The sequence below is a fragment of the Carcharodon carcharias genome, chromosome 8 (genome assembly GCF_017639515.1).
Source record: "Carcharodon carcharias isolate sCarCar2 chromosome 8, sCarCar2.pri, whole genome shotgun sequence".
NCBI lineage: Eukaryota > Metazoa > Chordata > Chondrichthyes > Lamniformes > Lamnidae > Carcharodon > Carcharodon carcharias.
Genome location: NC_054474.1, coordinates 168,675,592 through 168,691,105, shown reverse-complemented (window position 1 = coordinate 168,691,105; position 15,514 = coordinate 168,675,592). Strand labels below are relative to the sequence as shown.

At 39.8% G+C, this 15,514-nt stretch overlaps 1 protein-coding gene across 4 annotated transcripts in view; it reads right to left on the bottom strand.

Annotated features, from left to right (window-relative positions):
* Window positions 1-795: 795 nt before the first annotated feature.
* The window catches only part of mapkap1 (MAPK associated protein 1), a 244,219-nt gene continuing 229,500 nt past the window's right edge, over window positions 796-15,514 (bottom strand). For all 4 annotated transcript variants that reach the window (XM_041194304.1, XM_041194305.1, XM_041194306.1 and 1 more), the window contains one exon: window positions 796-1,940. In XM_041194304.1, coding sequence (XP_041050238.1) covers window positions 1,818-1,940 — 123 coding nt within the window. In that variant the 3' untranslated portion in view covers window positions 796-1,817. The remainder of the gene's footprint in view (window positions 1,941-15,514) is intronic.

Genomic DNA, 15,514 nt, shown 5'->3' with positions numbered 1-15,514 from the left:
AATGCTCCACAGAGGCAAAAATAACTGGAACCCAAAAGAGAGGAGGATTGACAGTGGTGACAATCAAAGTCAATGAGGTAAGCTTTTAAGAAGGGTAAAAAGGTGGAGGGATAGGTGAGTGACAGTTCTGCATACAAATAGTGAAAATCACTAAGGCAAAAGAGGTCAAGACCAGGTGAGCATAAGTTATATAGAGGAACACAAGGCTGAATGAGCATGCAAACAGAGGGACAGGTAAGGCCATGGGGAGAAATAAAGATAGAGACACAAAGATTTTGAAGTTGCTAAGTACATAGGGATCCAGTGGAGGCTGGTGCACACAGGAGTTAAAATAGAAGCACGACTTTGTCCAGATAAACATACGTGCAGCAGAGTTCCTGAGGAGTTGCAATTTGCAAAGGGAAGAACTTGGGAGGTCAGCAAGGTTAGTTGTCGAGCAATCGATTCTGAAGGTGACAAAAGGTCCAGATAAGCACTTCAACAGCATTGCAAGTAGAAAGAGACAGTTGTGCAGTTGGCAAGCAGTGGGATTGGAAATTCAGCTCAGAGATGGCATACCATAAGGTTTCGCTCAAGGAAACTAGAAGCGAGGAGGAGGGTATTGGATGCTAAGATGTGAATATTTAAGCAGGATCTGAGTGGGATGGTGTCAGTCTTGCCAATATTGACTTGAAGGAAATCTTTCCTCATCCAGCATTTGATGACAGTGAGGCAATCCAAAGGCAGTTTACACTTTTTATTTGGAGACCTTTGACCCTTTAGTTTGCTTAAATAAGACGAAGTTAAGTCATGAAATACTGCAGAGATGTGAAAAGTGGTTGAATTTATTCACCTCAGCTGAGAACCACATTTGTGCTAGTGAAATGGCTGATGTGGAAATCATCTTCATTTTATAGAGTGAATGTGAATCCAGATCGCCAGAAGTGAAAAGATTCAATTGAATCAGCAGCAGTCCCTGGAAGATCCCTTAAATAGGGGCTTCTTTTAAGTTTATGGCTCAAATGTGGTGTGTTGATATGAACGCTGACAATTCAAAGCCATCTAAAAACTGGTTGATAAAGAATATTGCAACTAAAAATATTATAGATTCTTTTTGGAAACTGCAGTTTTTTTTTTTATACATTTTGCCAGAAAGAAAAATGTTTAAACATATTATACATTCCCATACTGTCCTCAAATGACAGTCTGAAATAATACCAGCTATTTCTTACACAGTGCTTTGTCATTATATTACAGTTAGCAGGTACAATGCAGGAACATTTACAGGTCACAGTAAAAACTAATGTTTATTTCATCGCAGGCCATAAAAAATGTATTATTCAGCTGTTAAGAAAAAACTTTTAAACTGTTTGTCCAGTTATTGTTTTTAAAAGAATCAAAAAAGGAAATTTTGGGGCTTTTGTCCCACATGATTAACTTTCATCTTTGATCATGTGACAAGCTATGACATCTGTGTAAAGTCACTTGCCAGACAGTGCAATTCATTGTATCTATATTCCTTAGGTGATTATATATGTGGACCCTCCCCATGACTCAAAGCACAGGGAACCAAACCTAACCACTTATTTATCTCTCTGATATGGCTGCTTGATGAGAGGAAGAACCTTGGAGGTAAGCCTGCATCCCAAACGGGAAGCTTAGGGCTCTTTTGAACAAGTCAATAGCAAGAGATTTAATTGTCTCCAAATTTGAATCAGGTTTCTTTGCTTTGCTCTTGGCAGCCTAGACAAGTATAACTTCATGGTTTTATCTCCCATCTGTGAGACCACGGGAACCTTCCTCAGCAGAATTGTCTGGACAGTTTGTTGAGGCTGATGCTACTGTCCTGATTTTTTGTCCTTCTGAAAGCTGAAGCTTGTTCTTCTGCTAAGTTTTCTTTGTTTTTGAGCTTGGTAGTCTGCTCTTGCTGAACTGGCTCTGGATTCCAAAATATAGTTAATCTAAAAATAACAAGAAGAATTCACAATTATTGTAGCATTTTTGAGGGATAAGAGCCCAGAGGGATTTTAGTGACAAACAAACATTCACTAAGAACTTGAAATACGTACATTTATTAAAGATATTCTAACAAATTCTCAAGGGGTTGTAGAACAATTACAGGGAATACACAATCGGATGTGGCTCAGCAGCACCAAATCGATTTCAATAATATTAGGGACATCTGATTTTTCCCTCAGGTCAAACACATGGTCAGGCAAAGGCTGAGAGCTCCTCTGTGCTTAATCATCCATTCACTCACACATTGGGTCAACCACTAGACTTCACTAAATTACTCAGTGACTGCCTCATACAGACAACCTACCAACTCAGTATATTCTGAAAACCAGTCTTAATAAACACAAATTTGGTTACTGTAAGGCCGCATTCCCATTTCAACATTTCATGGATAATTTAGTCATTTTGATAACATTCTGCCCGAAATGCAGCACTTTGAAATACAGTTCAATCACCAAATCTTTACAGGTGGAAGCAGTCTCATTTATTTGAGCCTGAATATAAACTTGTAATGGAGAAGGGTTAATGAGCAGATTTTTTTGAGGGCAAAGAAAAATATTTGCAATGTGTTAAAACTTATGAATTAAAGTAAAATATTCTATGCACATAAAGAAACATCTTCATCAACAAAATTCTAGAACACTTAGCAAAACTTGCTACTTTTTTGTGCATTTTTAAGAGCTAGAGACCTCCTCTGAATAAGCACTTAAATTTCAGTGACACTACAAATCAAAGCCTGATGTGAACAGAGCAAAGTACAGCAAGAGATATAATTAAATTTCCTTTTTTTGTATAAAAAAATAAATTACTCTTGACAAAGGTGCCTCTAACACATTTTTAGACACCAGCAAGGCTTCAGAAGTCAGCTTTATCTTTAAATCAAAACTAAAAACATGGTGGAAATGATTTTTCTTTTCAGTTTTGTTTTTCAGTGAAAAAGGATACCCATTTCTTCTGAGCTTCTTTCTTTATATCACATAGTCTTTGGTTTGGTAGTGAACATATAAAAGCCTCTAGCCTAATTGTGAACAAACCTAAAAAGGTGATGAGCACCGAATGAAGTTGACACAGAAGCTGGTTCAGCATGAAAGACAGTCACATTAGGAAATCGTAAATACTTGTTTTACATGTCTCATAAAATGCTAATTTATTGGCTACGATACTTTGTGATGATAGCCGTGATAATTTTTAATGGAAGGTTAATGTAAAAATCAAAATGCAAAAAGCCCTTTGGCTTAGCATCAGTTGGTTCACTGAAAAGATTTGGCAGCTTAAAGCCTAACAGTTTTATGTACTGCTGGGTCTTCATAGTCGTTAAATTTTAAAGCTGATACCTTCAACTGATTTTGAATATTTATTTCATGGCTAATAAAACTTTAGTCTGGACTAGTTAGAGTGATTGTGATGGTTAGTTTGCCAATGTCTGAGTAAATTGGTCACATCCTTGATGTAGCACATTTGCCAGATTCTGGGCATATCAATAAATAAGAAAACAAAACAGTATTGGGTAAAGCAAAAAAAGCTGATGTATTCAGACTGTCAGGCATTATGACATTTCATACAGTTACGTGTACTCGTGTACTAAACAGCCACCCAAAAACACTGCACATACCTACAGACAAGCCCAGCTTTTCTGCCGGGTGCCATTTCCATCATCTGCCATAATTTTTGGGGTCAGCCCAATTTTAACTGAGGCAAGCTCCTGATGGTACTCCCACCTTTGATTGGCAACATATTGTGAGGGAGTGCGGGCCAGGGACCTGTGTAGTGCTGAAGGGTTTTAAGGCCTGCAGCAGCTTAAAATGAGACAGCGCAAGAGAAAATCTTGAAGGAAGCAGAATTTGGCTTGCAAGCAAGCAATGTCCTAGGAGGTTTGTGAGGTCCACTAGAGGGGACCAAGCCCCAAGTCCTCTGTAGATGCAGCTGAAGATGATCTTCCCTCAAACAGCATGTCAACCCTGAAAGAGAAGTACAACAGAAGGCAGCGAGAGCAGTGACAACCAATGCTATGAGCTCATGTATGGCCAGTCACTATCAGAAAGAATTAATGATCTTACTAAGTCTGCTAAGAGGAACCATTTGCACTTTCCATGGTGGCTCTGTACTGCATTTGCAGCAGACATTTACAGCAAACACCCAAGTTGTTTGAAGTGAATTGCTTACAATTAATCCTTTGGAAGCCACCTCCAGTTTCCAACTGGAAATTTTCCTGCACTCAGCTTTACATGCATTCTCCCCACTGAAACCTCATATGGTAAGAAGTAACTTTTAGCATGCATCATCCCCATCGTGATCTGTTTACTGACTTCTGTGTTTCAATGCATTTCAAGGCAAACAAAAGATATTTTCACTGATTTTAAACTTTTTGCAAGAGCAGAGAGCCAGTGACAATCAAGCAAGATTGTCGAATGGTGGTAGATCTGCAAAGCTATCCCCTCTCACCTCTGGCAAGGATTGATTCATTTCAGATCAGGAGGCTAGGTAAGGATTTAACACCTGAGCAGGCACCAGCTGCAAGTTCATGACATTCAGCTTTCTTCTCACCTTGTAATACCATCAGCAAACCAATTCATGAAACCCGAGATTACTCCTCTTCCTGGAAGTGATGTCAACTTTGCTCCTCAGAAACATTTCTAACCTTTCTTCAGTGGTAACTGATGTACATGGGGAAAATTGTATCGGTGAAGCCATATATTGAATTTTTTTCCTTTTCCAACTTCTCCTTCTGATAATCTTCCTGATAAATTCCCAGCTGGGTGTTCAGCAATGTGATTTCTGCTTGGACCTTTTCAAGTTTCTGTTTCAGCTCTTCCTTTTCCTCATTCATGCGCTCTCGGTCAGTTCTCTCCCTCTGAAAATCTTCAAATATTTTAACCTGCTGTTTGAGGACATCGATCTGTGTCAGCAGCTCAGTTCTCTTTGCGTTCATGCACGATTCCCCAGCATTGCTAAACAGAGGGGGGAGGGGGTGTGGCAGTGATGAGGTCTCTGACAAGATTTCTCATGCAGCAGCTAGATATTGGAATCAGGAGGAATCTCCTACACCAGTGTGACATGAATGTGTCTGCAGCCAGGAAAAAGGTTGTCCTTTGTATCTGTGTCATACATGCAGTGTCTTCTCAGGCTCAGAAAGGGGCAGCTTTGTCTGCACCCTCAGCTGCATGCGCTTCGTTGGAGAGGTGTTGGCGTTAACAGGGCCTCTAACTTGGTCTCCTTTAATTACCCCCTCTTCGTCCAGGAAGATATTGTAGGAAAGCCCAGTTTGTGCCCTGTCTAAAAGAGGGCTGGGGAGATGCAGCTCCACAGCAGCTGGCAGGAAGGTAGCTGGCAATGTATTTACCACCACCAGGAACAAAGAAATGCAACATCACTGGAAAAGTAAGGAGTCTGCAGAGCTTGTGTGTGGCTGTTTAAATGGATTTCCAGCTTTCAGTTGGGGCCCAACAACTTTAGTTGCTGTACACAAGCGGGTGAATGTAAATGAGACAATAATCAAGGAAAATGGGAGTCACTATATCTTTACCACATTTTAAACATGGGCCAGAGATTGGGTCGACACTTAAGTTGGTAAAATTTGAGTATGATGGCATTATGCCCATTCGCTGCATTTAAAATAAGGCAGCATCCATAGGACCATCCACCTCCACCTCCACCTCCTCCAGGTACCATGCCCTAAGAAGGTGTTGGCAACCATGGACTTCCATTGGATTGGTCCACTATTATGCTTAGTGGTTTGCTGTTGCCTTCTGCAGTCTGGCTGACCAGGAAACTCTCCCACTCTTGCCACCTGCCATCGGGTGTATTGGAAGGATTTACAGGTTGTTAATAAATCTGTTTGGCCACGTTATGCACACACCTTCCACAGCCATCAAGTCCTGAAGTGGGACCGGAACGTGGAGCTTCTGGCCCAGAGGTAGGGACGCTACCACTGCACCACCAGGTCTCCATTGAGGTTACGGAGTCTTAATCTATCGCCAGGTGCATTGTTTTTATTAACAGAAAGAAGAAATACAATGCTTGATTTATCCTAATGAACATAAGTTTTTACACGATTGATGATACTGCTGCGAACCACAACACCACCCACATTTTCATAATGGTTGATTTTGGTCAACACAAAGGGTTTCTTTTGAATGCAAATGCTGGTTCGTCAATCACAGAGGGTGCACAGCCACAATAAAAGGTCATAAAGCAAATAATATTTTATACAATGTACAAGCTTTTCTTAGGTATATTGGTGGCCTTAAAAAAGGGGCAAAAATGAAAGTGGACTATATATAATAAATTGGTCCACATCACAACAAGGAGCCATAAAACAAGCCTCTACCTATCTCCAAACTGAGCATGATTCACAAAGCATTTCAAACTTTCCAATGAAGCAGGAATGTTTCATAAATGTTTTTAAAAGAAATATTCCTGCTTCATCAGAAAGTTTGAAATGCTTTGTGAAATAAAAGGAAAGAAATGCAGGAGTACACAAACACACTCACTATGTATTTTACAATCTGCTGATATCACTTTGCAAAACCATATGCTATTTAACACCTTACTGGCATCTGCATCAAAACCTCTGCAATTCTGGAACACGCGCAGTCCTAAAGAATCATTCGCCTCTTTACAGGTGAATTACCTTCACTCGCTGCTGAATCTAGCCCCTGAGAAAAGCAATGGTGAAATGTGGGAGGCTGGAGGAGAAAGGAGCACAAATCAGGTCACCCACAGACATCTAACCTTCTCCAGAATAGGAAGACCCTTCACTTGCCCCTCGTAAGGGTTTTTTTTTTTTTAAAGGGTATACTAGAAAATCTGGAGCTTATGCAATAATGGTGGGTTGGAGAGTTGGAGGGGTGGGGAGCGCACAATAGACTTATGGCAGAGAGGTTGGATATTCAACTCCTCATAGCCTCTTGGAGGAGTGTATTTGCATTAAGCTATGAAAAACGTCTACTGCAGCATTTGGTGTGGCACTGTGCCAACTGCACAGTGCCATTACGTTGTACAACGTTATGTGATAGAGCTCAAAATGGTTGGCCCAGAGGGCGTCTCTTTGGTCACTCACACGGGTGGAAAACCAGCTACCTTCTGACAATCTGCATTGTGACATATTGTCATCTGGAGCTCTCTAGTCTTCCAGAAACATGTTTGTGGGAGCTCTCTGCCAGCTAGCATTCAGTTTGCTTCTGGCTAAGGTAGCCCCTGCTACACAGCACCACCCTGAGGACGCGTTTAAAGTACCCCCCCCCCCACCCCACAAAAAGCTCAGTAAATCGGTGCTTTGTAGACCTGTGAACAGAAGAAATGATATTTTAAGAACGTGAAGTCATGGTAAGATACCACACACTGCTACAAATATTTTCTTGGTTTATAGCGGCTCCATTATTCCAGAGTGACTGGAACAATTGTAAAAAGTATAGGAATGTACAAATGAAAACTTACTTTACCTGGGATAATGAGGCTGGCCTTGAAGTACAAAGGTTTTCCCACATTTGTCTCTCCAGTTTTTTTAAAAAAAAAATGCTTGATGCAGTAATTTTCCTTTGTTCCATCCTCTCAACGCCAGTCTAATTATATTGATAGATTTGAAGCCTTCTGGTTGTTTAAACAAGTGTGCAACTTCCAGAGTTTTGGAAACGTTCGGTTTCATGTGCCCTTCTTTATCGCTTGGATTCCGTGAACAGATTCATGTAGAGAGTGGCCTGGGTTCTGCCAATTTCCACAAAGGAAATATCTCCTCCGTATACGCAGAGCGATGTGCGCATTCCAAATACTGCACTAATATATGTTGCAACGTTTATTGTACAAGCTGTGCCACATAATAGTGGATTTATATTTTTGAGTATTAGTGCACGATACTTCCAAATGGATCATGATGCTATTTGCACTTTTTAAGCCAGAAATTGCATCAGATGAATTTTTTTTTTTAGAAACGACTGGAACCATGCTGGCTTTAATCTGTCAGCATTATTAAACCTAATGAGTGGAACGTGCAGTGCTTGTGTCGTACACCTTGGAACACGCAGAGTAATTTAACTGAGCCCTCCCCCCGTGCCCCCAAAACTAATTGATCAATTCATGGTTTTAGTTTACTAGGATATAAGATTGGATCGGAATTTGGGGAATAGCGTAGAATCCCAAGTAACCTTAACATCTAGGTTGCTATTTTCTGAATGAATGCATTGGCATAGAAATGATTAGCAGTCTGAATACAAGCCTGGAATTTAAACAAGATAAAGTTTTAAAGACACATATTACCCTTTTGAAAGTATGCAAATTAGATTGGTATACTGACACAATTCTGTGCACTAGATTACAGTGTGGCAGGATGGAACCTGGTAACTGAAATTCCTCAAACTGTGACTATAGCATCACAGCAGGCAGCCTGGAGGTGGTGCTAATACATGGTATCTCTCTAAAAGGGTGGTGTGCAAACCTAAGAAAAAGTGTCCTGTACCCTGCATCTCTTGGTCCAATTTCATAGCTGAAGAACAGTGTCTGCCAGAAGCCTAAAGGAAGGAGTGGGGTAGGTGTTGCAAGTATATTCACACAATAAGGCACACTTTAAATTCTCAACTAAATACAAAATTCTGCACTGGGTACACATCATTTTGTTGGGAGTAAACCAATTTCATTTTCATATTTTCTAAGCATGTCCTAATAGGCAGCTTCACTCATACAAAAAATTATCCAAAGACAACCTCTAACCGGACTATGGTCATCCTCTATATAAATTCTCCTTTTTATTTCTAGATCCAAGTATACGTTTGGTTCATTGCAGTGAACTTGCCCATTACATTTTTACCAGGAGCGCATAAAGCACTAAAGCTGCCTGCTTCTGACGCAGCCATTCCTGAGCTTGAATGCTGCTCCAAGCTGGTAGGAAACCAAAGTAGTTTGGGATGGGGCAAGCGTTTGCAAGGACAGAAGGGTAAAGGGTGTGTTGTTTGAAAGGATTGTGGAGGGGGTTGGGGCAGGGTGGGGGGGGAAACAGTGCCTGGGGAGAAGGAACCATTTACAATGTCAGCTTGATTGGAGGCTGGGAAGGATAGTTGTGTGGGCAGTAGTTTAGTGGGAATGAGGGTCAAGAAAATAGGAGGTGGGTCTCAAGGATGAGATGAGCTAGGAAAGGGCACAATGAGAAACAGGAAAGAAACTTGAGAAATGTACAGTTTCAGGAAAGTGAAGGGTAGGGGGTAGCAGCATAGGCAGCTGAACAGACAGCCTCTGTCTTAGAGACGAAGATGTCCAATTTGCAATTACTGTGGTGGCGGAAGGTGGAAGGACAGGGGAGAGAGGTTTGAGTAGATTGTTGTAAAGCCATGCATTATCGTTGCTCCCAAGGGTGATTCTAGAGTCATGTTCAGAGGAGCGTGGGGCCCAGGAGTATTTGCTGTGGTCCAGCTGAATCTGATCTGATAGCTAAACTTGTTGTACACCAGACATGGACTGGCCAGCGCCTGTTGGTCTTGTGGAAATGAATTCTCAACAACATGAACATAAGAAATAAGAGTAGTAGACCATTTACCTCTCGAGCCTGTTTGGCCATTCAGTATGATCCTGTCTGATCTTTTGCCTCAACATCACTGTCCTGCCCAATTCCCATATCCCTTGATTCCCTGAGGATCAAAAATTCATTCCTTGAGAGATAAAAATTTCTCAGCCCTGAATATATTTAACGATCGAGCATCCATAACCCTCTAGGGTCCAGGATTCCAAACATTCACAACTTTATATGAGTGAAGAAATATTTTTCTCATTTCAGTCTCCTTATCTTGAGGCTGTACCCCTGTATTTGAGATTTCCCAGCCAGAGGAAACACGTCTCAGTATCTACCCTATCGAGCCACTTCATAGTCTTGCATAATTCAATTAGATCACCTAACATCTAACATTCTCCTAAAGTCCAGAGAATATAGGCCCAATTTACTCAGCCTCTTATCATGGGGCAACCCTCTCATCCGAGGAACCAATCTAGTGAAACTTCGCTGTAGTGTCTCCAAGGCAAATATATCCTCCAGGGGTGGTGCAGTGGTATTGTCACTGGACTAGTAATCCAGACACTTAGGGTAATGCTCTGGAGACCCAGGTTCGAATTCCACCACAGCAGATAGTGGAATTTGAATTCAATAAAAGTCTAATGACCAAGAAACCATTATCGAATGTCATTAAAAACCCATCTGGTTCACTAATGTCCCTTAGGGAAGGAAATCTGCTGTCCTTACCTGATCTGGCCTACATGTGACTCCAGACCCACAGCAATGTGGTTGACTCTTAAATGCCCTCTGAAATGGCCTAGTAAGCTACTCAGTTTCTCAAGGACAATTAGGGATGGGCAATAAATGCTGGGCTAGCCAGCAAAGCACACAAATGAATAAAAAAAAATCCTTCCCTAGATATGGTGACCAAAACTGCACACAGTGCTGTAGGTGTGGCCTCACTAAAACCTTATACAACTGTAGCAAGATTTCCTTATTTTTGTACTCAAATTCCCTTGCAATAAAACCCAAAATGCCACTTGCCTTCCTAACTGCTTGCTAACTTTGTGTTGCTTTCACAAGTACACCCAAGACTCTCTGAACATCAACATTTAAAAGTTTCACACTATTTAAAAATTCAGCTTTTCTATTCTTACTACCAAAATGAATAATTTCAATTTTTTTCACATTATACACCACCTGCCACTATGTTGCCCACTCAATTAACCCGTCTATACTTCTCTGCAGTTTACATTCCCACCTAGTTTTGTAATGCCAGCAAACTTGGATACATTACTTTGGTTTCTACGTCTAAGCCGTTAATAAAGACTGCCAATAGCTGAAGCACAAAACCGATCCTAGTGGTACTCTTCCAGTTACAGCCTAACAACTTGAAGATGCTCTGCTTACTCCTACTCTCTGCTTCCTGTTGCTAACTAATCATCCATTCATGCTAATATATTACCCCAACTCCTTGAGTCCTTATCTTGCACATTAACTTAAAAAAATTATTTCATGGTATGTGGGCATCATTGGCAAAGCTAGCAGTTATTGCCCATCCCTAATTGCCCTTGAGAAGGTAGTCATGAGCCATCATCTTGAACTGCTGCAGTCTTCTGCGTGGCACCTTACTGAATGCCTTTTGGAAATTGAAGTATACAACATCTACTGGTTCCCTTTTATCTACCCTACTAGTTACATCCTCAAAAAACTCTAATAAATTTGTCAAACGTGATTTCCCTTTCACAGTGACTCCATCGGATCACAATATAATGTTGTAAATGCATTAAGACTTTCTGAATAATAGATTCCAGAATCTTTCCAATGGCTAATGTCAGGCCAACTGGCTGCAGTTTCCTATTTTCTCCGTCCTTCTTTTCTTAAATAACAAGGTTACATTTCCTAACTTCTAAACTGCTGAGACAGTTCTAGAGTCTAGGGAATTTTGGAAGATAACTGCCACTGTATCCATTATATCTCTGCAGCTATGTCTTTTGGAACCTTAGGACGTAGGCCATTAGGTCCTGAGGATTTGTCAGCTTTTAGTTCCTTAAGTTTCTCTGATGCTTTTTCTCTGCCAATATTAAATTATCTTAAATTCCTCACTCTTATTAGCCCCTTGGTTAATGTTTATTTCTGGTCTGTAATTCACATCTTCGACTGTGAAGACAGACCCACGATATTTGATCAACAACTCTGCCATTTCCTCATTCCCCATGATAATTTCTCCTGTCACTGCCTCAATGTTACTTTTTTTAGATACCTGTAAAAGCTTTCATAATCTGCTTTTATATTCGTGGCTACTTTACTCTCAATATTCCCACCACACATGGTAGCAATGAATGTTGTAGTCAAAATGTTTTGCTCCATTGACCAGTAAGATATAGAAGAAAAAGATCACCCCCCCCAACTCAGTGAATTAACACCACTAAGCAGTGACAAGAAGCAGAGGTGTGTATTGTCCCTCACAAGAGAGAGGAGAAAAAAATAACTGTCATATCAGGCACTTTCTTCTGCCTGTTTGTGGACCGTTTCAGTGAGACATTGACGAGAGGTCAATAATCAGATCACCACTCAACATCTTGTTCAGGGCTGGCGCCATGCAAGGGCATCCAAGGAAGGAAAGCAAAAACAGATTAAAAAGAGCAAGTTTCACCCTCACAGCAAGGCAATTGAATTCTTGCAATAAGATCAGCAAGGACACTTTTTAGGGATGTGGTTTATTACCAAGAGCTGCAAGACAAGATTGTGTGCTTCCAATTCCCTACAGAGTGATTAACTGATCTCAGTAGGACTGTCTTGGGAGATGCTGAGCTTAGGCAAGGTGTGTCCCAAAGAAGGAAACAAAAAAGAGGAGGAAAATGATGTCAAAATGTGCAGTACCGTTAATCAGTAAATCAGTTAAGCAATAGCAATGTCACAGGTTTGAGAATGAAAAAATGGTTGGAAAAATAAACAAAATTACACATTCTTGAAAAAAACACAATGTATAAATATAAATTGGTTACAATAAGGTGAAGTAATACAATGTGGACTCCAACAGTGAATTATTCATCACAGGTATGTCTTCAAGAGGTGTTGAATGTAGAACAGGTACTTTCCTTAAGAATAGTGGTAAGTAGCAAGAACTACTTTTAACTGTAGTCTGCAGTGTGAAGGGGCCATGAAATGGGAAGAGGAGAAAGAAAGCACAAAGGATCCTTTTTTTCCCCAGATGGACAGACTGCATTCCCTCTTTTTGTAGCTAAAACTTTTATTGCCAAAAGTCACAGAGTGATCTATATCTGAGCAACTTCAATTGCAGGGAAGATTTGTAGCACCTCTAAATTCCAAATGGATGGGCCCCAACCTAACCAAAGTCTCTTTCCATCATACCTCTCTCCTCAGCAAGTCAGCAAACTTTATTACCTTTTGGTGCTGTCCATTTCAGACCCTGGTTCTGTGGTCTCTTGGAAAAGGTTTTGTAGCAATCAGCCAAAGGATACCCTTAAAAAAAAACTCATCTTCACCAACAAGCTAAGTGACAGAGAACATCTGAAGCTGGAGAGAATTTATGCCCATGAAAGATGCCCTTGATCTGGGAATTGAATTACATAGGTTGACACCTCAATATCAAAACTGCCTTGCAATTGAGGCAGTGAGCCATGCATACAAAGAAGGCCCTCTGTTTGATTTTGTCTGTGCTGAGTTAGTTTATCTTGCTAAGGAAATGGCAAAAGCATTACAATTGATCTCAATAGTCCAGTTTATGAAGAGGAAAAATTGGACAGGGTTACCATTTTTGTTTAGTATCCAGCGACCCATGCTGGAAATGCATGCATGTGGACACTGGATAAGAATAGACACATGGCTGTGATACCCCTTGTAATTGCATAATTAGCTATCACTGCATGTGAATTACACAGGAAGGTACTGGATGATGGTGTCCAATGGGTGTGGAATCATACCCCAACAACTAGTTCATATCTTCAGGAGTGAGAATGCAAGAAAATCAGTGGAATAAGGGAAAAAAAATTTAAGGTACATCCTGAAATTCTTACTCCAGTTATGAAAAGGATGCATGTCGAAGGAAGAAAGAGTTTCTACATCCTTAGTCTGAGAAAATATTTGAAGAACTGAATGATTCCCCACTGCTGAAGCCATCAGAGGATTGAGGAACTGTGACTTGAGGCTCATTACCAAAGTACACTGGAAGCACAATAGGAATTGGCCCAGGTCTCAACCCTTTTTGGACTCTGCACAAACTCAACCCCTGTTCAAAGTCATAATGGCTGATGCAAAAACATGTTCATAAATCTTGTCCAGGCTGACTGGAAAAGGCTGAATCTGCACAAAACAATAATTTATAAAGCTATATGCTTTAGGTTAGCAGCTCCCCATCCAGCCCATAAAATGTTTCCCTCAGTTAATTCTCATATATTTCCTTCTTTTCTGCCCCAGGTGATATACCTTTTCTTGGTTGGAATTTTGATCAACCAATCTGATCCAAAATATCACTTAAATTTTGTTATTTTATGTGGCTTTGGTTTCAAAGCCAAAAATCTACGCTTAAATATATTCCTAGTCAAATCTAATGTAAGCCCAATGTACCTGAATATAAGTGACATCTCAATAGATTTATACCAACTTTAGGTCAATGAAACTGCATCACATTATATTATTTACATAAATCTCTGAGTGCCTCTTGATTACAACAATTAAGACTATAAACACTTCTTAGTCTAGCTGCCTACACTAATATTAATTTTGACCTTTCAGGTAATCCTTTAATCCCTTGTGTAGCCTCTTCATCTCATTTTCACTGAAGGTTATATTTAGCTGTTGTTGAGGCAGCTGAATTAAAAAACAAACATTTCTTCATGGAACATATTTAAAATTCATTAGAAGTTTGCTACTGAACTCCAACTGTTACAGTTCACTTTGTATTAATGTTACCCATCATACTGGCTTGTCAAGTTAACATTCACTGAAGAGTTAAAAGCTGAGCTCCTAGCAGCTATGAAAATGCTATAATCATATGGTCAATGATTCAATTTCATAATACTAAAAAAAGAGTTTTTATAGACATTGTGAAAAAGGTGTTATGGCTTCAGTAAAATGGTGGAACATTTTGGGTGAAAAGAAATTTAAGAATTTACACTATAACAAGTAGAAACATTTAATCAAACCGACATGTCAACAGTTGATTTCCCCTAAAACGCACACTTCAAAATTGTTTGAGCTTACTGAAGAATTAGATGCACAAAACAAGTTCATTATCTCTCATTCTCTCTCTTTCCGCAGACTTATAGATTTTTGCTATTAAGATGAAATACCCATTGAACTTAAATGCAATTTGAATCTAATACCACATCTGTTTCAATGTTAATGTTTTTACAACAGAAGATTTCCATTTTGATAAATTAAAGCACTTTGGGAAGCACTGTATCATTTACATTTTAATTGCAACTGGAATGCTTAACAGAATCTGTAAATTCCTCTAAAAATCAAATATAAGTTGTGTGCACCCAAAAATAATCAAAATAGTAAAGAAAATTAAATGTGACTAACTATCAAAGTCATAATAACTCAAGTTATTTTGGTCAGCCATAATATTCTAGTGACATATTTCACTGTTAGTGAATATGAGTTGTTTCTTTAAAAAAGGTTAAAACACATTTAATCAATTCCCACAAGATCAGTACCACCTATATGTAAAAATACTAAACCACTAATCACTGGGTTGAATAAAGCTACTCTTATATTCCACTGATGCCACTAGTTTTCAAGAGATGGGTTCCCTGGCAGCTCACTGGATTCACTGAAGTCAGCGGTCAGGAACATTCCTAAGCTGCCAAACAAATTGGGCATCCAGTAAAAGTGCTCATCAAACTCAAAATGTGCATCCTTGTTGCAACATCACACAATTTTAAAAAAAGAGAAATCCTTAATCGTTACCACTCTAGTTCAGTTTATGTAGCTAATTTACTTTATCTTGTGTTGAACTAGGTAATCTAAAGTGACTGAAAAGCTTGCAACAAATCCGTTGTTACTCCTGCTCCTATTTCT